A 25,897-nucleotide genomic window follows, 5' to 3' on the forward strand; every position below is an offset into this window, starting at 1 on the left:
GAAAAAGATATGAATAATTACACCAGAAGCAATGAAAATTCAGCACAAGTTATAATTCTCAATAGCCCGAAGCCAAAGTTTTAAGATGACTGAAGCTTAAGAAACACACTAATTTTGCAATGGATTCCCATCTCTGCCAACTTAAGGGGGGAAACACCCCCAAAACAACCAGAAAAACAAATCTATTCTAAAATTTTGGTTTACAAACAGAAAATTCTCATCAGCTCTAAGGTTATGTATGTTTACTAAAGTAACACTGACTTCAAGCAGTATTCTAGCAACTCCATTACCTTTTCCAAAAAACCCCATGTTATTAAATGCTCCCGAGCTTACGGACACCTCTGTAACACTCAGGTAAGGCTCATGTGAAAAACTAACACCAAAAAAAAAAGTCAGTCTTGTGAAACCCAGGCCATGCAGAATGAGAGCTGTAATACCCCAGATAAAATTTGTTAAGTTGTGTTTAACACAAAACACAGACAACCACAATTCTGCCCTAGTATTACAAAATTTTAGTTTCTAGTCCCTGTATTAGGTTATATGTATTTAAAACCCTTGTAGCAATACCATAGATTTGCTTGTAAAGCATTCACTGAGTTGCATAATTCTTCTGAATTTCAGCGTAGCTCTAGACCTTTGTTTTAATATACTGCTATAACTCGTATCTTTAAGCAACTAATACGCATGGTGAAATTCAGCCCCAGGCTAATGTCATTTTGTCAGGATTGTTTTTCTAAATGAATAACGATGTGACATTTTCGTACAAAGAAAAACATATAACACACAAAACAAAGGAAATACCCCTGCAGAATATTTCTAACAATCATAATTTTAACATCAACCTTAACTAATTGTTACTTTTATGAGGAGATTCATAACACTGTGGATAGCAGTTGGATTTGCTTTTGGCTGAGACGCTTATATACTTGGTCTTGAAAAAGGATAAGAAAGGGAAAAGGGAAACTTGTTCCTGAACAGTAGCACCCCTTTAAAGGGCTTCCACACTTGTGCTGCACTAAGCTCTCCGTGAGGCTGGGGCCTGCTACAATATAGACAAAACACCTGAAACCCCCGGCTACCGGCAGAGCAGCGGCCCTGGGCCAGTTGTGGCATGAAGGAAAAGCGCCCATTTCCATCCTGGTGCTTGCCCAGACTCTGTGGTGTGGCAGGCACGGTCGCAGCAGCCCGAGAGCGGCGATCACCTTAGTTACTTCAGATGCCAGAACAGCACTACTTAGGAGTGTAATGGAAATACCTTTAATTGTTCTAACCCGGGATTTGAGTTACATATTATGGAAATTACTATAGCAGAAACCCCTGGTTGCTAGCCAGGCTGGGAGCAAGGGGAGGAGTTCATTGCAATGTTAAAACCTATAACCTGGCCCAAAGGGGCCAGGAGTGGAGACTGTAACGGATATACCTTTAAATTGTTGTAACCTGCGATTTGAGTTGCATGTTATAGGAATTACTACAGCAGGAACCACCCGAACCAATGAAGGACAAGCCTTTCAAGGAGCAGTGCAAGTGCAGCAGTGACCCGACCTGAACTGGCTTTGGTGCCCAGTAACTCCACGCAACACACCACCTCTCCTGTCCTGAGTGACCACAAGAAGAGATGGAGACCAAAGCCATGGACTAAATGATATCTGTGTATTTTATCAAAGGATGGGAAGGTGGGGTGGAGGTTAATGAGGTTGTATTGGATAGTGTGGAACCTGAGCATGATGTAAATGGTATAGAGTAAGGGGTGGATACTGTCCTGGGTTCAGCTGGGACAGAGTTAAATTTTTTCGTAGTAGCCAGTATGGGGCTGTGTTTTGCATTTTTGCTGGAAACAGTGGTGATAATGCGGAGATGTTTTAGCTGTTGCTAAGTAGTGCTTACACTGGTCAAGGCCTTTTTCAGCTCCCCGTGCTCTGCCGGGTGCACAAGAAGCTGGGAGGGGACACAGCCGGGACAGCTGACCCAAACTGACCAGTGGGATATTCCATACCATACGACGCCATGCTCAGTATATAAAGCTGGGGAAGAAGGAGGAAGGGGGGACATTGGGAGTGAGGGCGTTTGTCTTCCCAAGTAACTGTTATGCGTGATGGAGCCCTGCTTTCCTGGGGATGGCTGAGCGCCTGCCTGCCCGTGGGAAGGGGTGAATGAATTCCTTGGTTTGCTTTGCTTCCATGCGCAGTTTCTGCTTTACCTATTAAACTGTCCTTATCTCAACCCATGAGTTACTTCACTTTTACTCTTCGATTCTCTCCCCCGTCCCACCAACGGGGAGTGAGCGAGCGGCTGCGTGGGGCTTGGTTGCTGACTGGGGCTAAACCACGACAGGAGTTGCCCGAATTATGTCCCAGATCTGTTTCACAACCCAGACAACTATAAAAAGTCAACAGCTTAATTACAACCTCATTTTTCTTGACCATAGCTTATGCACAAAATGCCAGTTAAATTTAAGCAGATGGCTATTTTGTGTCTGCATTAGCCTCCTATGACCACTGAAGAGCAGCAACAATGAAGACTACTTATACATATATACATATACACATAGACACAAGTGTCCACATAAATATGTATGTTTTTTCCTATTAACTAACTAGCTATTTCATTTATAAATGCCCAGATAATAACCCTTAGGTTAAAAAGCACATAGTTATTTTAGGGAAACAGACATTCTATTTTATACTTCAAATTAATAAGCTGAACTTTAAAACCAATTTTAACCGTAACTTAGTACGAACCCCAGTACTGCTGCTCAAAGCTGAGCCACCCAGTCAAACAACCATCACAGGCTCCATCAACATTAATAAGCACAAGAACAACACACTGCAGCTACATTCTTTTGACAGAAAAATTGAATAATTAAGATGCTCCTGAAAAAAAAGTATTTCCTCAATAAACATGTAAGGATAAATGTATCTCTTGCAGCCAAGCATACAAATTTCAAACCACACATGAACTGGAAGGGAACATGAACTCCTCTGCACGTTGTAATTCTGGAACACTTTACCCAGGGGCCTTCTGTACATTCAAGTCTCTGAATGACAGAAGGTAACGCTTATATCCCTAAGGATCGTTTAACAATATGCAGAATAGAGCCAAATTGTACAGAGATTTCTCAGGATTTTTAGGATCCAGATTAAGGTATCTGAAGCAACAGGGTAAGAAATTATTGTATTTCTCATCTCAGTATCCAAGATTAGACCTGACACAAAAAAAAAAAGCTTTAAAATACCTTAAGTAAGGAAGGAAGGGACCAGGGCTTTTTCATAAGAGGGACCACATAATTACTGGATTAATAAGTGTGCATATTTTGAAGGATTTGGGAAGCTCGTCTTAAAGCATGGAATTTTGCTCTCTTCAACTTAAGAGGGAGAAGGGAGACCAAAGGGAGTATTACCACTCAGAAATACTGAGGTTATCAGCAAACAGGTGTTAATGATAAAATTCTCTACTCTCAAACTGAAGAATGCCTTTCAAAAAAATCAAGTAAATGCTACCATGATATTTGTGAACTTAGACCCATGCATGTTCTGATGCTGTGGCAGATGCCTGTGACAACAGGAGGAGTTTGATACAGATTAGGCAATATTTATTGTAATAAGAATTTTAATATATACATGTTCACAAGCAACTGGAAAAGAAAAAAAAAATTAGTCAAGAGCTATTACTTACACTGCCTTTAGTCTAATGCATTTTACAGCTACAAGGTACTAAAGCTTGGGTGAGCTCATTAGGAAAGCACCACTTCATGTTTCCCAATCCTTATGCTCTTCTGCATGTGAGCATCTGCATTATGAGCATCTGCAAGGGCCGCTGACAGCGAACATACAGTGGATTAGGGGAGCGTTTGGTCCAACTTAGTACGGACACCCTCCCGTTCTAAACAATCAAGTATAACAATCGGCATACCTTTTGACATTAACCAAGACACTACCCTATCAAATCCACCTCATTCTAAGCCTTCTGGAAAAATATGAGCTTAATTTTAAACTATGTCTTTTAATGTGCAAATGGAAGAGATTTCTGTGAAATTAGGAACTATTTTGGTATTAGAATTACCCTCTGCTGCTTCTACAAATTAATTTTACTATGTTGTGGACAGTTCAAATATAAAGAATATTTGACATAAAACCCATTCTATTTCTCCAAAACACAATTTAACCCCTTGACATTTCTGAAACTGAAAAACTACCTAGGAAACAAATAACTATAGCTAGACCTTATTATTACAGGTGCCAATAACTGTAATCATAGGATCATTAAGGTTGGAAAAGACCTCTAGGATCATCAATCCAACCATAAACCCAATGCCACCATGACTCCTAAATGATGCCCTGAAGTACCACGTCTACATGTTTTTTTGAGCACCCCCAGGATGGTGACTCCCCCACCTCCCTGGGCAGCCTGTGCCAGTGCCTGACCGCTCTGTCAGTAAAGACATTTTTCCCAATATCCAACCTAAACCTCCCCTGGCGCAGCTTGAAGCTGTTTCCTCTCGTCCTATCGCTTGTTACTAGGGAGCAGAGACCAGCCCCCCCCTCACTCCAGCCCCTCTCAGGCAGCTGCAGAGAGCGAGAAGGGCTCCCCTCAGCCCCCTCTTCTCCAGGCTAAACCCCCCCAGCCCCCTCAGCCGCCCCCCAGCACACTTGTGCTCCAGACCCTGCCCCAGCCCCGCTGCCCTTCTCTGGACACGCTCCAGCCCCTCCAGGCCCTTCTTGTCCTGAGGGGCCCAAACCTGAGCCCAGCATTCGAGGTGGGGCCTCCCCAGGGCCGAGCACAGGGGCCCCATCCCTGCCCGGCTCCTGCTGGCCACACCAGGGCTGACACAAGCCCGGGGGCTGGTGGCCTCCTTGGCCACCCGGGCACTGCTGGCTCATGCCCAGCCGGCTGTCAGCCAGCACCCCCAGGGCCTTCTCCGCCGGGCACTTCCCAGCCCCTCTGCCCCGGGCCTGGGGCGCTGCCTGGGGTTGGTGTGACCCAAGGGCAGGACCCGGCACTGGGCCTTGTTAAACCTCACACAACTGGCCTCGGCCCATCGATCCAGCCTGTCCCGGTCCCTCTGCAGAGCCTTCCTACCCTCGAGCAGAACAACACTCCTGCCCAACTTGGTGTCACCTGCAAACTTACTGAGGGGGCACTCGATCCCCTCATCCAGATCATTGATAAAGACATTAAACAAGACCGGCCCCAACACTGAGCCCTGGGGAACAACACTCATGACCGGCCACCAACTGGATTTAGCTCCGCTCACCACAACTCTCTGGGCTCGGCCAGCCAGTTTTTACCCAGCCAAGAGTACCCCCGTCCGAGCCATGAGCCGCCGCCTTCTCTGGGAGGGTGCTGTGGGAGACACTGTCAAAGGGTTTGCTAAAGTCCAGGTAGATTCATGTGTCCACAGCCTTTCCCTCACCCACCAGCCAGGTCACCCGGTCACAGAAGGAGATCAGGGTGGTCAGGCAGGACCTGCCTTTCATAAAGCCGTGCTGACGGGGCCTAATCCCTAATAGTTTTGACTATTTGGGGAAACCTTTGCCCTAGACATTACTCCCTAAAAACCAGAAGAGGGGGAAGGAATAGCAAGGCTGTCATTTTTGCTGAGGATTTCCTTACAGTAGACGTATACAAGAAGCAGGGTGCTTTTCAGAGACTCTACACCTACAAAGCATACAAACTGTTAAGCTGGTTAGCACCGGAGTTGTAAATCCGACGCTTACTGCGTACGTGCAGGTGGATTAAATGGTACGTGTGGAAAGCCCACGTAATGTTTTGTGCAAGCCACAGCGCATGTGTTCTTCATCCCACGTAGGACGGCCAGAGAGACATGGCAGCTGATAGGAGAAACTGCTGAGTACAACCCTGTAAAGCACCTGAACAAATCCTCAAATTGACACAGATTACATTCTGGCTAGAAAAAATAGGAGATATTTGTGATGCTCACCTATATGGTAGCTGTAAATAATAAAATCTACTTCCCTTTGATTTGCTCTATGTACTTATGTAAAAGAAATTTCTGTACTTTTTAGTTTACAAGCACACTAAAACCAGATGACCAGAGGCAACCAAAAAATCACCACAAAACCCTCATTCCAGTGCATTCCTGTAGTTAAATTCACAAGAGGCAGTGCCAATTACTAGCAGAATAAACTATCATTAAAAAATGTAATCAGTCACTAAAACCTTTGAGAAAGCCTGAGATACTTTGTGAACTTTTTTTTTGTTAATTAATGAGAGCACTAACCCACTGGGTACTGAAAGGCTCACTGCTGCCATGTCAGAAGCTATAAGCATAATGGTGATAAAATGAAACAAAGCAGCTAATTAACATCAGGACTGCAACTGGTCAAAGAACAACACTGCATTTTGCCCAACAGTGGTGCAAAAAAATGACTGAGTGTATTTGCAACATTGCTACAGTTCTTAATATAAATAATTTTAAATAGTGCGTTTTTCACTCTGTCTTTCGGACTTCTTTCAAATTATGGAAAATCCTTGCTTCCTTAGTATTACAGCACTGACCTACTACTTGCATTCAGTTTCATGGCAAAATTTATGCAGGTCTTGGAAGTGATCTGGGACCTGCATCACAGCCCATCCAGGCACTTCAGAGTAATGTTTATATTGCCTTTATTCAAGACCAGAAGCACTTCTGCAACAGGTCTGCAAAAACATGGAAATTATAATGACCATGTAAAGGTCAACTTGAAAACAATTTCAGAGCATAAGGAGGACTTTACTCATACAGATGGCATTTTGTGACCTCCAAATTCTGGTGGTAAGAAACATCAGTAAAAGGACTGCCGAAAATTTGTCTGTAGGGAAACAATCCCCATTTAGAAGGTGTCACTACTCAGGAGACCACTAAGTTTGAAAAACCTCCATATCCTTATCCCAACTCTGTACTCAAAAATAATGCAGGGGTGGGTTGTTTTTTCTTCCTCTGTACTTTTGGCTTAACTAGGCTTAAACTCATCAACCAAGTCTCCCGCTCCTCTCCTAAGGCCTACAAGATCTCCCGCACGTCACTTGGCTGGGGGCTTCGTCACTGACAGCAGTGCAGCAATTGTAACGGAACGTGCGACACACTGAAAAGCTGAGTCTCCCAAACGCACAAAACTATGAAATTTTTCTTTGAAACAGCAAATCAATCCTACTAAAAATCAAACAACTTGCAAGCAGTCGTGCTCTTTCACAAGACAAAACCCGCCCAACAAGGACACAATGCACACTGCATTTAACAGCTTTATTTTCTGAAACGTAACTGTAATTCTTCACATCTTTCTCTGCAGAAGACTGACCCATCTTTCCATTCTTCTCTTAGTTTCAGTCTGGACACTTCCACTTTTGCATGTTAATTCCACTTCTTATTAACTAAAGCCCCCAAATACTAACTTACTGAAAACACAGATCCTTTGTATCGGTTACTAGCAGATTATTCAATCCCTAATAGACTAAAAAAACTTAACTGTAAAGTGAAATGCAGTTGTATCAAGAAAGCTCAAGAAAGAAATAAATTTTTTCCTTCAAATAATACAGAGGATCAAATCCACAGCTCTCTGTTCCATAAAAAGATAAAGCTAAATAATTCCATTCACAGACATCATTTAAAAAAAAAAAAAGACACAACAATAAACCAAAACTGCACTTTGCCAAGCTTCAATAATGTTAACAAAACCCTTTGAACTCTTTGCTTTACATTTTCTCTTCCTAAACACATTTATTTTACTTCCAGGTTTGTTGCTATAACTCCATAATGCAGTAAAACATTTTGTAAATTTAACAGAAATCAGTGCTTCACTCCTTGAGACGTAGCTTCAGATTCTCGTGTTTTCCGCACTATTACAGGCATCCCGGGGAAAAGCGTGCTTGTGTATTCACTACGGAATCGGAGGAACAGCGTACATGCTATAGGCTGCAGCACACTTCCAAAGAACGGAAGGGATTTTAAAACAAGTGAATTTACCAGGTTTTCACATGAGAAGTGAAAGACCCAAGAGCCGGCCTTTCGCAACGACACCACACAAGAGAGAGGAAGAAGAGGGAAGCGATTCTGACCTCATTTACTGCCACATAGTATCGCTGCTGCTGGAACCGAGGTGAGTTATCGTTCCTGTCTCTCACCACAATCCGTACTTCGTGGTTGATAATGGTGCCAACCTTTTTGTTAACACACTGGACTTGCACCACAATGGACTGAATGGACGTCGGTGGCTGTAAGTGAAAATAAATTTTTACAATTCGCAGTCAAAACCTGAACTAACAGGTAAATTTTCCACGGACGTTAATATTGCCCAGGTTCCCTTATAGCCCATCAGCCTGCCTGGGCTAGGTTTAATACTCTGTGTCTGGATTAAAAAGCTTCTCTCAGTGTCCAGACTACAACTCACCCTGGCAATATTTTAAGTAGACCTGCATGTCTCAAAGCTGTATTTTGCAGACCGAGCTTTACCAGCTCTATGTGCTACCACAGAAATAAAACCCCCAGCATGATTAGCGCTTCGCACTTCCCTGGAGACCAGCAACAACAAAGCACATCATCTGAGCATCTTCTGGTTATTGAAACATACCTAGAAAATGTCACACTTTTTAACCTTTTGTTTATTAATATTGGAATCAAAAGGTCAAGTCAGAAATAAATTCAATATGCTAACACTTACATTTACCAAGTACTTTAGAAACAACTTGATTACCTTTAAGCGTAGGCAATCCAAAGTCCTGTTGTTTTCACTCCAGGGAACATCATAATATTCAAATAAAAAATAACTCCCAAACTTGATGAATGGGTAAAGAAATTTAAGCTGGAAAGGCTATTACTGCTTACCTGAGTTATTAAAACAATTCTAAGAAGAAGAAAGGAAAAGGCACCTTTGGTTGAAATGGGAATTCAGAGAGACTGCTATGGAAATACAGCATTCCAGCGTGGCTTCCATTCACACCGCTCCCACCACGGCAAGCGCCAATTTACATATTTGAAACAACAGTCTGGCATGTAAAATATTGACAGCAAGTCCATTTTGATTTTGTATCTAACATCCAGCAGAGAGCAGGCAAGTGTGGGAAGGGACAAAATGAAAAAATTCTGTATTTATTAACCTCAAAGTCTTCAAGAGAATAAGCAACGCAAAAACGTAAAGATGCCTATGCCACACTATTCTGTACAGTCCAAGCAAACAGGTTTTTGTACTGAGATTCTGAGACTTACAATTATACCATAATTATACAGCTACATAATTATGATTTCACTCATTCCAAATGCTACAATTTCTTTGATTGATTTATGGTTTTTTCACTTGCACTATAATGGAGTTTAGAACCATACGGCTTGCTTTACCCTTCAGACTTTGGCACTTACCAGATTTTAGAGTCTGCAGACTTGGGGAAAGAAGGGGCCTTTACGGTGCCGTTTAGATCTTGCATGAAATATCTATTCCTCCCTACACATTTCACCCTCAACTATCTGTGCAGTGAACTACAGCATGAGCTTTTCACTAAAAGTCCATTCTCCTTGCTGTAAAAATCTGCAGCCAGCTATGATGTGGTTCTACTTTTATCAATGGGGCTTCTAGCACAGGTAGGAACATACCAAACATCATCTGTGACTGAAATTAAGACTCTAACATTATAACATCCTTTTATTTTTCATGCTGGGACCTCTAATAAACTTCAAACACTACTGAGTTCACCCAGATTTATTAGCAACGGCCAGGAAAAACAATTAGTTGTAATGATAGTAACGATAGATATGTATGCAAATATATGATGTTCTGGATTTGGTGTCTCACAAGAACATGAAAAAACAGGAGAGTTTGTTGCCTTTGGCAAAATATGACAGAGTAGAGGGCCTATGATACTTTCACAAATGTACAATTCCTGCTGGGTCAGTGCTCAGATTTAAAATCGGGTCTTAAGTATTTAAAGTTTTGGAAACAAAGTCTGGAATTTTCTTATCTGATTTTGCTTTGAAAACATACTGTCATTCTCAGTAAAATCAATCAATGGAATCTAATAAGATTTTCTTTCAAGAAAAGTAATAAAAAAGAACAGGATCAGGCTAACTGGATCAGCAGTGAGCTGACAAGTGGGCACATTGGAGAGGAAAATAGGAAGAGTATCCAAATGTATTAAACGCAACCTTATATGCACCATTTGTGAATCAGAGAGTGCAATTTCTGCTCCATGATAAAAAAATTTTAAGATTCAACTTAAAACCCCAAATTTTGTTGGCACTACTACGGTTTCACATGGTTTTAACCAAAAAGGTGAGAAAAATAGTTAACTATTTTTTGTTATTTAAAAAAAAAGGAAAAAAGGAACTGCACACACTCTTGAATGAGCTTGCATTTTAGGGGTTAATATCGCTCTGGATCCGAAGGCTGGAAAAATGCTTTAAATAAGAGGCACATTAATCAAGTCAATGACATAAATTTCATGTTTTTACTCAATCAGTGGGGTTTCTGTGGGTTGCTTTCATTTTCTTTGGCTTGTGACTTACACCAATTAGTTGAGACCACCAAGGACAGGTACAGTGGGGCTCATGCCCAAAATCTCAATTACCTTAAATCTCAGATGTTCTTTTCATATTCCAGTAAATTGAAATAAACATAAATGACTACACCACAAATCAATAATTTTAGCCAGCACTACTGTACTAGGGATGGGAAGTGTTTCAGGTCACAGGAAGAAGAGGAAATAACCCCTTAAACGCTGATGTATTACATATATAGAATTAAGAAAATGTACACCCTCCACTTGCTTCCTTGCAACTTGAGTCTACTTCTTGCAAAACACATCACTGTAAAGTGTCCATGTATTTACGATATTGTAAGATGTTTGTGACTTTATTAGACTGTTACTAATACTGGAAATCATACGACAAGGTTATTGTGGTAAAGCATCTAGTTAGATTCAGATAAAGCAGCTCAGATGAACAATCCTGTAGAGAGAAAAGTGTCGCTAAAAGACATTGAAAAAAGTATTAGTGCTGATCTAACCAGAATTCCTTTTGTTTCCCAATGCCACATGGATATGCAGGCCTGTGTGGGGTGAAGAACCTGCCCTACACTTCCTAGAGTGGTTCTTCTGCCTCACCTCCCATTCGGGGCTCCTGCTCTTTGCTCTGACTTGAAACTGAAACGCCAAATACGCTGCAGCACCAGCCTGTCTCCTCAAAGCAGCTGTTTGGCACCTGAGGAAATGCCAACTCTTTGCCAATGCACCAAAGAGCCTTTTGCCACCACGTCCCTTCTGCCACATCTTGTGCTGCTTCCCTTTGCTTCACATATGAAAACAGATTGTGAATTAAAACTAGATTAAGGACAGCTGAATTCAATTAGCTCTTTTAAACTAAAAATGGAAATGAAAAATTTGCATATTGTTTCTGGTACTTACGAATATAACTCAAAACACACAGAGAAGACAAATTAATCAATCAAGCTAATACAAAACAAACTTTCATGCACTTCAAGGGAACTCCTCATCTTCAAAGCACTCTCTCCATGTTCATTACAGTCACTTGTGAGTCAATTTTCCTTTCAGATTCTGAAGAACTGCAGCGATGCTATAACACTGGGAGAAAATGTCTCAATTTTTAAAGTGTTTCTCTTCAATGAAATTAGCATAGATGAGAACATTCCTATTTATTTTGTGCTTTTATTCTTTCTTCTTATAAAAATCAAACTTAGCCTGACAATATTTCTTTAATACTCTTAGGAACAACCATGCCACACAAATTTTATGCTGCCTTAAACAAAGGAATCTGAACTAGCAAATTCTCGATTGAATATGTCAAGCTTTATAAGTGAATTGTAATATTCACAATTCCTTGGCGCTCGCTCACATCTCATAAGTCAATGTACACAGCTAGAGCAGGCTTTTAACAAGTGTCAAGGGACATGAGGTGAGCAGCACTTCTTCCAGACAAAAGCAGCAAACCAGAAAAAAATTGTTTTTAATTCAGTAAACAAGTCAAGTTTGGGTCGATATATATTTCTGCCAACGCACGCCTCTATTTGTTCAGTCTTTATTGTTGTTTGTTCATATATTTGTTGTGCAGAAACGGTCAAGTTTCTGCAGGGTCCCAGTAAGTCCTAATAAAGAACCAAATTAACTCTCTTCACATCTACCTGGGGACAAAAGATAGATGCAGCTGTTATATTCTAGCAGGTCTTGTGTTTACAATCCTTCGACGAGCATACATAGATTCAGAAATTAATGTCTATGGGGAGAAAAGAAAGCAAACGTCAAACCCCAAACTTACATCTCTGTCCAGAATTCGGCCAGTGCTATTCAGGTATAACCTCTGGCTGATAGGATCGAGGATCACCCAGTAATCTAGGTTATCCTTTAAGGAGAGTTCAATGGTGGGGTCTGGCCCTCCTGCGGTCCCTTTGATCAGCATATTGTCAACCAGGATAGTGCCTGCAGAAACAACAAACACACGAGGGAGGAATTTATACATGCATCTACATTTTTGTCTTTTCATTACAACTGCAGCACTAAAAATACTGTTTTCTAACAAGGGTTTCTGGTATTTTATGTTTTGAGTGATTTTTAAAAAGTCTGAACCTTATTATCTGTAATGAAAAACTGCCTCTGACACTGAAGCTGTTTCAGACAATACTAGAAGAAGCACTTGCAACGCACAATAACGTAAGTTGACGATGAGACCCATCATATGCAAATATCTATTTAACATTGAGTTTTTTTCTCCATTGAGTAATCATCACCCAATCTCACCTGAAAGAAACGAAAGCACTGAACTAACTAAAACTGGAACAAATTTTCTACAGCAAGAGCGACACATGAAGGTGAGGGAAAAACTCCCAAATGGTTACATAAAGCTCTCCAGGAAAAAAAGAAGTTTTTATACCGTGAGTTACTCTGTAACTGAGAGCTAAATTGCAGCATAAAGAAATGAAAACTCTATATACCAAGGCAAAGGAGGTGCTTAATAAGGACCAGCCACCTAGTCCACACACAAAACATGGGTTTTTTTTTTCCCTTCTCCCATCCCACCAGTTAACCAGCTCTACCAGGCAGCTCACAGTACCCACGATGTACATAATGTCCTGGGCAGAACACTCCAACTTTTCCAAACTTCAGGCGTTACTGATTACCCTAACCAGTGCACTCCGGTGCCTCAGATTTGCATGCACTGTGTTTAGAAACAATTCTCCAAGATTTCATTTTCCTGAACAATTAACAGTACCCAGTTTTCTTCACACTGAAATATTAAAAGAAATTATCTTTAAGTCCATCAACAGTTATAGAGAAAATCTGTGAATGTCACCAGCTGCAGAACATTTAAATCAGTTGAAAATATTTTTTCATGTAACCTCCTGTATTAAGGGCCCAAATAATCTATTCCGAAGCGGAGAGTAAAGTTTCTTTACACCTTCACTTCACAATGACAGCGACCTTGTATAAATTTATTCATCTCTGGGGAGTGGTTCTTGAGTTGGGCCGATGCTTTTTCTGGTAAAACAGTAAAACTAATTTACTGGTCTTAGCCACAGCAAACTGATTTACAGTCCGAGGAAAATACCACAGTAAGGTTTTTTTCAACCGTTTATTCTGAAAGTATATAACACAATAGATATGATGGGAAGAAATACTGCCAAGCATCCCTAACTTTGCACCACAGACTGGTTTCAAGTTCGAGGAGCAATACCTTTTAGCCACCTGAGAAACAGTTGCCACCCACCTGTTTTATGGCTATCAGCACGATTTCTAGTGCAATACCGTCTGTACAATTATATTCTGACCAGTAGCTTGAACTGACATACAGCTTTTGGGAGACCATCACTAGTTTTAATGTAAAGAGGATTTCACCAGGAAAAACATGCTGTTTACCAATCCTCTGACAGTTCAAACTGTTTACGTCTAGTCACAAATTTCTCCAAGATCTATAAAATCCACCAGCTCCTGTGTATTGCCCTCATTATTGTGCCTCCATGATGATGCAAAGAAAGGTCAGCAATCTGAATTTGAGCTCATCTGAACAAAAGGCGCACCAAGAAAAGCCTCCCTGAAAAAAAAGACCAACCCAAACACAAACCCAAAAACCAACCAAGATATCGAACACCACAGTCACCCTAATGGCTTCAGTCGTTTTAATCTCTTCCAGTCTTCTTGTCCAGACCTGAAGGCAAAGCCTAAGTTCTAGCTGCCTCTTCACCAGCACTAATCCCAGCAGAAGGCTGTATATCCCCATTTGAATGACTCTCGAGGTAAATAAAACTCTGCAGTTTCCACCTGTGAACGGCAGGGCAGTAGGCATTCCAGCAAGGGCCGCCTGCGCATAGCTCAGCTGTAAGGTGGTGCTTACAGAAAATGTTACATGGACAAATTCTTGCCAGGAAAAGGAGGAGCTTAAGGGATGGAAGAACTGGGGAAATTGAAGTAAGCAGATGACATGGAAAAGGGAACAGGAGAGGGTTGTGAGAGTAGTGTAAAAATATACTGCAACAGACGATTAGGAAATAAGGGAAGGAAATAGCAGAAAAGGCTTCTGTCTTCTTTCCCACGTTGAAGTCTAAGTCCATGAGGAACAAAGGGGCATCACAGCACAGGTTACCAGACCCAGAGCTACCACACCTGCCCACCAATACACCACTTTCAGATGCTTAACCAATCACGGTGTACGAAGAGGGTTTATTTCTCTCCTCAGAAAAGTATTTTTTAAAAATATTGTCCTATAATGAAAACTGGTCCCTGGTCTCTACCAAACGCAAGACTATGAATATAACCCAACACTCGTAGGTCCTGACAGGTGACAGTAGCAAAGACAAATTACCTTCAAACTTTGCAGTCCACTGCCTGAAGAGAAACCCAGTGTATGCAATGCTAAAGGAATTAGACTGATAATTTTGGCAGAATTCTGACTGCTAATAAAATAGTCTGCAGGGCTGTGCCCTTGTGAATGTAGCGATCACCCTTCCATCAACTGCATCAGAGGAAAAAATACGTACCTCAAAGGCACATCTAAATTCCTCATGGGACAGTGTGCATTTGGAAGTGGCAAGACACAAGGGCCTTAATACCAGAAGCATTTTCTGCAGGTTAAGGATTTCCCTCCCGTTTAGTAACGGGAAAAAAAGAAGTGTAATTTTAAACTGCAACATATACATAAAGAGGAAAGTGCTGCAAAACAAGTCAACAGAAGTTGTAACCGCATCCTTCGGTGCGATACACCAAATATTTTACTACCTGGCATTTGCAGGCAGCTTTGGTTCAGTATAGGTACGTACACCGTGGTCCGTTCCTCTTTGTCCAAGGAGGCTTTGTCCTCCCTTGTCTAGTTTCTAGAAGATTTACTTCCGCAAGGGCTAAAGAGCTCAAACAACTTTTAATTTTGAATGAACCTGAGAATAGATAAGTGCAATTGCATACTTTGAAAAATATTTGATCAACTTGAAATCTTGATGTGATAAATTTCATACAGTCTCTAGTAAAGGACTGATACTTAACTGACCTCACTGCTTTGAATTCTGCATCTCATTCGACGTTCCTCTGTTGCACTCTGTAATAGCTATCTACTTGATTTAACAAAGCACTTCTATTCGGCTTGTTTTGATACAGTGACTCTTTCATTCTTAAAAATGGACTGGATTTTCTTCAGATATTCATGAGGCACTCGTACTTTGTCTTCAGGAGACAGCAGTTTGCAAATAATCCTTTTAATAGCCGTCCTTAAAGTGCTATTCCTCTAATTTACAAAGAATCTGACACTGCAGGTCTTTACCCCTCTTTAGATCAGTATTATTTTGTTCCTTACATCCTCCCTCTGTCCTTGGACTAAAAATGCCAGGGAGGTAACCTACGAAGAATGACACTAGATACACAGAGTTCAATGCAACCGTATCAACAGTTTGTCCATTAACTCTCCCTACACGCGAGCACAAAAGCAAACATATCCCTCTATATTTCCAACGCAGTCATACAGCAAGTTGAGGCAATTTGCTTTCAGAATTTTTTGCACAAACAGAGGCTCCAATAATGCTCTAGCTGAAGTGAAGTCTTTTACCTTGTTATAAAGGATGCATACCTTCTCCTGCAATTATATTGCAAACTCAGTTCTACAGATCTGGGGGGGACGGGGGGTTGGCTAAAGTCTGCTGAGGGCACCTGAGGAAGATGCTGCCACTCACGGCGAGGAGAGCGGCGGTCCGTCATGCATCCACCCGCTGGACAGTTACACTCAAACACCCAAACGTTCAGCAGCGTTTCAGCACCATTCCTGGCACTTCTGTCCTGTGTGCACAAGTCATTGAAAAGGACACCCGGACTAGAACTCGTCATATTTTTCCTGACTAATTAATAAAAAGACTGATGTGAAAGTTAATCAGCACAAGTAGCTTTTAAGAACAGATTTTCATCTTGTGTGGAGACCACAATTTGGCTGCTTTTCCACCTTCACTGAAGCCTGACGATGACCGAGATGTCTTGTGGAAAGGCCACACAGATTTTCAAAGGATTAGTACAGAATAAGCCTCAAGGAATCAAAGTCGAGCAAGTTGTTGGCTAAAAAAAAAAAAAAAACAACAAAAAAGCGCCAGAAAACTACAGCCTGTACAAGAGAGAAAAGATCTATTATTTTCAGGTGTAATATTATTTTACTGGAAGTAATGACATTTACTCAGAAACGTTATCTGAGCTTCTTGGGAATTATTCAACAAGTACCTACAAAACAAGACAACAACAATAAAAACTTCAAAGCGCTGAAAACCTCATAACAACAGTTCTACACTAGACTATTCCTTTGTGAGGAATCCAGAGGTTGAAAATCTTCATTAGAGTGAAATAATAGGGAAGGGTTTGCTTTTACAGATCAGCCTCTGCAGAAGGTGATCTTTCTACGGGAAGGGTATTACGAGGGACGCAGGCGCAAAAACCATGAAATACAGATTTTGCTGGTGATGCTCTACTAAAGACAGCAGTGCTCATTGAAGACTCAATTATAACATGATTTAACACATCTTGGGATTATTTTAGCTGAATGTTTCAGCAGAGCCCTTTTTTAAGGAGTCAGTGAATTACGGCGGGTCTGGGAATAACCCTTATGCCAGCACATGAATCAGAAAACAGGATCCAGTAGAATGAAACCCGCAGCTCTTGTCTTTTAACTCCTAGAAGGAACTTGCACTAGTTGCCTAAATGCAAGGATTACAAAACAAGAGGGCTGTTTACTTCCACCAGTAATATTCCAAATTTAAAAATTAAACCTACAGCTGGAGGAAAGCATCATATTCTTCCTACTTGAGGCAGTAATTAAAAAGACGAAAGTGGGCCAGGAGCGGGGCTTCTCTTTCGGCAGTCGCTGAGCTCAAGGCATGTGGAGCACACCCCGCCTCCCCAGTGACACCACCAAAGGGCTGCACCAGGCTGCTCAGGCTCATGCCTGACAGTGGGACCAAGGACTTCACACATCATGGATGGTCAGTCTCAGTGACCTTGAAGAGATATACCTAACTGCAGCCAATAAAGCTGTATTTCTGCAGAAATACAAAATCCAAACTGGACAGACCTTACCCTGAACAAGGCTCTTGTAAGCAACATCAACTGTGTGTAGCCTTCCACATGCTCAGGACTAGATGGGCAGTGTTCAGCTTCAGCTGTGCTCAGTGCAGAAAATTGTGAGAGATCCCAGAAGCACCTGAGCACTCACAAGCTACAGGGCTGAAGCCAAAGCCTGAAGGGAAGTGTGTCTGAAGCCAAGGCAGAAGTATAATAGCCCCCAAAAGTTTTTTATCATCCAAGTGTACTTATCCTTCCTTTGAAAACAGTCTAAAACTTGTCATTCTAATTTTCCAAGTTGATGAAAAGATAAAACCACCTGCAACAGCACGATTAACCTCCAGTATTGCCAAATAACATTGGCAGCTACTTCAGCTCTATGCTATACAAAAAGGCAAAATCAAACAACAATAAAAAATCATATTCTGCTGTTCACACAAAACAGTTTTCATTTCAGCATATTAACCAAATCTGTATAACAACAAGTCTGAATAACATGTCAGGGAATTTACTTTAAACATACACGGTGTTTCCTGCCCTGGAACACCGTCTATAAATTTTTCATGGTACCCATCTGGAAGGAAGTGACTTTAGGAAGGAATCAAGTATCTGATGCACTGTACTCACAGAGGCATGGTACATTACATGAGCAACATGAGATATTACTTATTCGCTTATGGGAAAGGAGGTGAATTTGCAAAAGACAAGTGAAAAGAAAATCGGTACTTAAAAGGCATATATACGCACATACACACATGCGCTCACTGAGCTGCAGTAAGGGTGAGTACCGACAGCTGTCAATAGATGGAAGGAAATTCATCACTTCTGCGCTCTAAAGCAGTGGGTTTTTTTCACACCTAGTCTGTTAAAATATGAAAACCAACCAAGCAAGAACAGTGAGAATAGGGAGCGTAAAGAGATTAGAGACTCCTGCTTTGTAAAGAGCCGTTGAAGTTAGCACCTCTGGACAGCAGCAGGCGCAGACTCGGTGGTGGTAACAGTGATGCCCCAGTGGGGACATGCACCGGAGCTGGGAAACACAATGTCAGACAGACCTCGTGGTTATAAACCCTTTGCCAAAGGGCAAACGACGCTCCCATTGGTGCCTCTGCACTTGCAGCTTCTGTTGGTCAAGTTGAAGAAACCAAAGCAGACAGAGGGAGGTCAGAGGTAGGAAGGTCTCCATGTGCCAGTCCCACCTCTGTCTGCTCAGGACCATTAAGAACAGGCTGCAGAACCCAAGTTCCACCTGCACACACCCGACAACATTTACACAGTGTGTAAACACCAGGTTCCTTCAGACAGAAAAAATGTGCATTAAAAAACCCCCACCTGTATCTCTCTACTGCGCTCTTCCGCCTGCCACTGATTGCAAAGCAATTTGAAAATGGGGATTATTTTCTTATAGAAAGGCATTAGATGGATCAGTTGAAATGGCAGTTGGTTTTTTTTATATTCTACAGAGTTTTCATAGTTAAACCTGGATCACAAACTTATTTTTCTACAATTGAAGGCGTGTATCTGTAGCATAGGATGGATTAAATAGCAATAAATTAGAAGTCAATGGAAAATGAAAACTTCATTGCAGAAGAAAATTCTCAACGTTATCACGAACTTACTTAGACCCATGCTGCAGGTTCATACACAAAAATAGGATAATTCTACAAAGCCACCTCCTAGATTATATATTTCCTAATCTCTATCCTCACATCATCAGTAGGGATCTCTGAGAAGTTTTCAAGGTTGTTTCAAGATTGTTATCCTGCCATTCTGGCCCGTCCTTTCCCGTCCTGCTCTGCGTGAAACTGCAGCCTCCAAGCAATTAGAGAGCACAGGTCAAACCAGCCCATTGTTTTGGCCAAACTAGGAGTTTGATAGGTTCACATTTAAGGCTTTTATTCCAGTCCTCCCACGTGGACCTTATGCCTTCCCACCTCAAGCCACTGTAAGAATTTCTCTGCTACAGGGGTGTGGAATAATCGCTGGAGGTGACTTCGAAATTAAACCTATGATTTTAGGAAAGGTACAGCCCTGAAGAAGCTGTCAGGGTGAAGCGCAGCTGACGTGAGGAATCCATTCCACGCAAGTTCCCCAGTAACCACAGATGTCGGCAACGCCACGAGAACTTGGCCTCCTGACTCTAAGGAGTTGTCCGGAGGGTGGAGCGGTGCGGAGGCATCGCGGCCAGGCTCTGGGATAAATGGGAGCTCGCGGTACCATGGAGCTGGCACGCTGCATATTTGCCACCCCGCGCCAACAGTCCGTCATGCTTTTGACAAAGTGCTGTCCTTTTGGTCAGCTTTGCTCATTATAATATCATTATAATACCAAAACACACCTCCATCCCAAAGCTACCCGCCTCTAAGGTGCGGCCACCCCTCACTGCGCATGCGCTTGGAATTCCTTCTAGTCTATGCTTTTAGAAGTAAAGCGAGGAAATTCTACCCCAATCATAATAAGGGTATGTATGACAAGAGTCACTCAAGCTCCACCTGGAAGATAAAAAGTAGTATAAAACGTGTGGTGAGAAAGAGGGTGTTGGGGAAGATACCATCACATAGCACTCTGGCTTCTGGGACCAGTCGATGGGCTGAGCCTCCTTCCCCCCACCCCCCACCCCCCCCGCCATTGGGACGCCTTTGGGTAAAATCAAAACCAACTGTTATACCAACTGTTTCCCCAGAAAAATAAAGAAACCTCTCTATAGCGTCACTTTAAATCTCCAATCCTTCATATCTGCGTAATGCATTTGTAGCCTAGCAGTGTTACTCATTTTCTTAATATCTGTGTGCGCCTTGTAACCAGGAATCTTATCACTGGTAATCCAAAGAACCTGTGTATCTGTTGCTTTAATAAATTGTACTACTCATTAATCTGGCCACGATCGTTCTCATTGAACATCACCAGCTGGGCATCTGGCAAATCAGTTACTAACAACAAACACTCTGACAGGTGGTTGCTTCTACAACCCAGTCTGAGACCAAGACCGGACTTAGCCACACCTAGACTCCTCTTGGAGATGGAGTTTAGAAAGCAAGGGGGTCCTGTCTGAACCTCATGACTCAACGGTAGGGTCTCTCCCCAGCCACTCCTCAGACTCTTACCATTAACGCAACAAAGGGAAAGGTCTGTCCTTAAGGCACTGGACAGTACCAGTTTGGGTCCACTGTAAGTGAAGGTGACCCATTTTCTTGGTTTAGTGCTTCCCAGCCAGCACGAAGGCAGAGACCTAGCACTCGTGACTCCTGCTCCAGGCTCAAACAATGCAGCAAGATGATGGAATGTGTTTCAGAGGCAGCTCCCGATTAGGGAAAGGCAGAAGCACTGGGATCACCATCAGTTCAGAGCATACATATGCCTGTCCTGCAGGACAAAGAATCACTGTCTTTCCTCCCCACCATCCCTCCACATTCACAAACAATGGGACCAGCAGCTCATAGTGCCATCGAAGCACCACCTCAGTACTTCACACACAGGACGCGTACGTGACTTCAAAAAACCTGACCCACAGCATTTATACTCTACAACAAAACGAATAAGGATGAAGAGAAACCAGAAGAGGGAAGCCTGACGGTCAAATGCTAACTCCTAAATTCACTCCATATTCAGTACTGCCTCCCTAGGTGTATAAACCTAGATTAATATTTTTCTTCATTCCCCCTCCGTTTAAGAGGATGAGCAAGAGATGAACAGCTAAAGAGCAACTGTGGAAGAGAGAGATGGATGTCTGGGAGAAAGCAGAGGGCAACGAGGAAGAAGAGCAGAGAGTTTGGGTCACCTCATGGCACTCAGAGGAACAGGCATTTAAAAGAGCCAGGGGACACAGCAGGGATACAGGAAAAAAAGAGTTCAGGCTGTAGAGACTATATTGTCCTAATACAAATACCACTAAGGAATGGAGAGGCCAGGGGTCTGGCTGGGGACAAAGTTTACAAGTTACAAGTTTCCTAAGTCCCAGGTTATACGTTATTCTGCACAAAGCCCCATCCTATAAAATCACGATAGCAAAGGAGCATCTCAGACAAAATCCAGCACCCTGTCCTTCCTCGTATAGCTAAGAGAATAAACAGAAAACAATGACTCCTGAAGGCTTAAAACAGGAAAACATGAAAGCAGTTGTTCAGAAATCCTTTCTGAAAAACAATGTTTTTTTCCCCTAATGCTCAGGGTTGCAGGAGCAGGATAATTGCTTGGTTCACAGAAGGGTCCTCTTGTACCTCCTTTCACGTTTCACTGGGGAAGGCCACATGCTGAGGCCACTGACATAGCTCTTGTATTCTCTTTCTACAAGTGTTTCTGACAGAAAGCCTCTTAGTGCTGACCTAAGTTAAGTTAAGTAGGTAAGTTAAGTAGGTAAAGCATACCAGTGTCCAAGGACTGACTCGAGTTTGTTGATTTTTTTTTTTTTAACGTACCATTATTTTATTTCTCTATGTCTCAACAGAACCCAGGAGTTCTACTGAAAGATTAAACAAACTTGTTGGACCTCAACAAGACTACCTTTCTCCACCATACTGCGACAGATTACACAGAGCAAAATCCAGAGTCCTACTCCCAGTTGTTTTAACAACAATCTAAGGTAAACTGGAAGAGGTGTAGCTCCTCCCTGGAGTACCGGAGCAATGGCTGTACCAACTGCTTCCTACTCCCTCCTCCAGCAGCCCCGTTTACAAGGCCTTAAACCAAAAAGTTAGCAGACCCTTCACGTAAGGCCTTTCCAACATTTCTTCTTCAGTACCCAGCTCACGAGGTGCACTTTGTGGTGTCTGCCCACCCACATCACCAGCAGCGGCACCCCTCCATCACCCCCCCTCCCTCCACAACTTGCCTTTTCTCACATTTTACCCTCCCTTTCACTCAGCACCAGGGTCGGGAGCCAACATTGTTGAACAGAGCCTCTAAACATCAAAGGCAGCTTTTAACTACATTTAGCGGTATTTTTGCAACATCAAACCACAGGAATGTCTTTATTGGGTCAGAGCATGGTCTGCAAAGTCCTTTACTAGATGTCCAACAATACTCTGCATTTCAAGCAGCAAAGCAAAATAAGTCTGAAGGAGATAGGTGAGAGAACTGAATGTCTTTCCCCTACAGAGGATCTTTTTTTCCTCTTTCAGCCTTCAAAAACTCCTGGGAAAATTTTCTGTTTTTCTTAATGTTTGTGATCTCTTGTTTGTGATTCTAACTGCATGGTACAGAAGGCAAATGCAATGACTCTCATCAAAACGTGCCTAAAGTTTTCAGCTGACCACCTGCCATTCTTTCTCCAAGTCACTCGATATTCATGTTTTCTGCATATTCCTCCCTCCCTACCCTGCCTTTTTATAATTACTCTAGACAGCCTAGCTGTCCAAACCAATCATCCTCCTTCTGGAAAGCTTACTAACATGCTGAATAGAACAGGTCTTGTTTTGCACATAATTCTTGCAAGAATCCACTAGTGATTTTCCTCTACCATGAAAATCAGCCATTCTGATTCTGGGTTTGGGGTTTCTTTGGTTGTTTTCTCATTAGTGCAAGAATCTGGCCTCTCATTGCATGCCACTTTCCTTCTTTAAAGAGGCTTTGGTAAAAGAACTCGCCAATCTACTTCTAGAAATCAAGTTTACTTTTATCTCCCCTCCTCCACATGTTCCTTGGCTCCAGATGTCCCTTGTCCACAGGCTTACTGGCTTTATGGGTAAAGAAGACTGAGGCGCTTAAAAACCACGCAGGCTCTTCAAAAGCTTTTAAAAGCTTACAACTGCACACACTGAGAAGGCATCGATCATATTTTGCCCAAGGGACTATTTCTAAATAGCTAACGATGCATACATTTGAAATATACCGACTTGCCAACTGAAGAAAAACTAATAATCCCACCTCTCTCCAAGTCAGCAGACAAAGATACGCAGAGCAGCAAAAGTTCACCGAACAACTGGAGGGGAGGTCAGGGTTGCTGGCTGCAGGGCAGCCAGGAGGACCCCCACAGGGGTCCGGGGGATTTTATAGCAGCCTCCCCAGCCCGCCTGCTCATCTTCCAAGTGGGCTCTTGAGTCTCTGGCAACCCCACAAGGGTAAAATGTCTACTGAAATAAAGTTTGAGAGACCTTGAATTGTGAGATTCCTCTTTTATTTTTTATTTTAGCCAATGGGACCAGAAACAGATTGCTAAGGTTAACATAAGTTTCTCCATTATCTACACAAAAAAGCTGCCAATTCTTAAAAAAAAATATTCCCAGATTGGTGCTCTTATACCAGACAACGTGTGCAGACACAAAGAAAATGACCATTAACAAAAATGTTACCTTGTAAAGTACCCCACACACAATGGAAAGGCTATCAAGACAAAAAAAAAATCCACAGGCTAAAATTTCTGAAAACATTTTAAAAAGAAAACATTCCTCTTCTCACCAGACAGCACAGAAATAATAAAATGCACATACTACAGTCAGCGGTGAGATAAAAAGTCTTTGGGCTATTCCAGCAAACACTTTGTTTCTTGTCTCACTTCCCAGAAGAGCCTGGCAACAGCAATTCTGGAAGGTGATTTAGATTATTAAGATGTATGCACACAGGAACAGCAAGGATATGTATAAACAGGCAGAATGGAACCACATCGAGTTAGGCTTTTCAGGGATAAAGCTATTTGGAATTAGAGGAACCCAAGTTACACAGCCTTTGATAAAGGAAGCACATGAGCACCATTAAGTTTCCGCTTAAGTTTTTACTGTACTTAGACACACATTTTTGTGAGAAAAAAATAACAACATGGGAATTATCCCTGCAATTCATTGGGGCAGACGATGAGGGAAAATGCTTTCAAAATGGCTAAAGGTGACGTAAAGAGGGAAAACAATGTTGTACAGGAGAAACAAGATTAAACACAATGTCCTTGCCTAAAGGCAAAGCAAAGGAACACACAAACTAGTTGGAGATCGGAGAGACAAGTCAGATCGTGAAAAGGGAGGACTGACAGTAGCCCTGAGTTCAGGAACTGGAGGAAGAGCCAGATGTACGAGCTCCTCACCTAAATGCAGGCAAGATCGTGAGACTTCTAAGAGGAGACCTTCAGCTCTGGAAGGTCTTTAGGAAGACAATGAAGCTTTCATTCAGGAAAAACCCAACCAAACCAACAAACCCAAAACCCTACTCTTGAAGCCTGAGAAATGGACTGACATTTTTTTCTTCTACGATCCTCTTATTTTGAGAGACAGAGCAGAAAGATCAACAACTTATACTTCCTGACACACATTGGACATCTTCCTGAATTTGGCCCAGTTTATGAAAGTCACAATTGGGAAGTTACCCTTCGCCTTAATTAACACTCAGAGATGAGGGAGAACTGGTACAGGGAAACCTCGGAGCACAAGGGGGTACAGGAACACGAAGCTTTACACAATTCCAGGTTGTGAAATGGCCATGTTCTGCCACAGCTCTCAAGGTAGAAACTACCCCAAAGTTACGGACATTTCTTGCCACACTACACACAAGCTTTTGCACTGGAAGTTATCGCTTCTGAGAGTAAGCTTATTACACCTTGCTGCGTTGAAAAGCACTTTAAGGAAAAAAAAAAGTATATTAACAAAGTCCATGTATATTCCCAGCCAGAACTGAGCTCCTGGGAACACAAATTCTCTGATTATGTGCATAAATTATTACATTAGGTACCTACGAACAAAATGATTTGCATTTAAAAGGAGTCACGTTCCCAGGGATATCCAAGCCTCCCACTTAAATATATTATCACAAAAGCAATCTCATTTCTAGTTCAGACCTATTTTATTTTATTGAGATATTAATAAACATTAATAAATGTTGTATTTACTCTTCATCTGCAAAGCAGGTACCAAGCCAGGACAAAGCAAAACCAATTTTAGCTGTGTGACTACAGAGACATTAGTGGAAGCCTGGGACACACATACCAGCTATTTTCTAGCACGACACATTTTGGATTTAATTTACTATGTCTGTGCAATATGGTCAAGCCCCTCATAATTAAGACAGACCCACACATCCCAGACACAGCAGTCACCAAGCGCACACAACGGAGTCCCAGTTTCATACCATGTGCCTGGGAAGTCCCAGCACCCAGGAGTCCAGTCACAGCTCCTACCTGCACAGCATTGCCGTGAGGAAGCGTGTTCTGTCCCGTGAGCAGGATCAGTGCCACCCACAGACAGCAGAAAGAAATGGTATTATCCCACGACCTTTGCACAGGACTGCAAAGACCACCTGCAACACGCTCCTCTCTGGCACCTTTCTTCTCCAGGCCTATGAGCAAACATCCTCACCTGCAAGCACACCGCACGTGCCACTGTCCGTTTTTGTGTTTGCCTAACCCAAAACTGTGACCTTGCATTCAACCCAAAAGTCCAAGCACTTTCCTTTAAGTTTGTGTTCATCA

At 42.2% G+C, this 25,897-nt stretch overlaps 1 protein-coding gene across 5 annotated transcripts in view; it reads right to left on the reverse strand.

The window, feature by feature from the left end:
- Nucleotides 1-25,897, reverse strand: part of PCDH15 (protocadherin related 15) — an 826,977-nt gene that overhangs the window by 269,954 nt on the left and 531,126 nt on the right. For all 5 annotated transcript variants that reach the window (XM_064464573.1, XM_064464572.1, XM_064464569.1 and 2 more), the window contains 2 exons: nucleotides 12,254-12,414; nucleotides 8,053-8,208 (listed from right to left, as the gene is read on the reverse strand). In XM_064464573.1, coding sequence (XP_064320643.1) covers nucleotides 8,053-8,208; nucleotides 12,254-12,414 — 317 coding nt within the window. The remainder of the gene's footprint in view (nucleotides 1-8,052; nucleotides 8,209-12,253; nucleotides 12,415-25,897) is intronic.

The sequence above is a fragment of the Phalacrocorax carbo genome, chromosome 13, assembly GCF_963921805.1.
Source record: "Phalacrocorax carbo chromosome 13, bPhaCar2.1, whole genome shotgun sequence".
Taxonomy (NCBI): domain Eukaryota; kingdom Metazoa; phylum Chordata; class Aves; order Suliformes; family Phalacrocoracidae; genus Phalacrocorax; species Phalacrocorax carbo.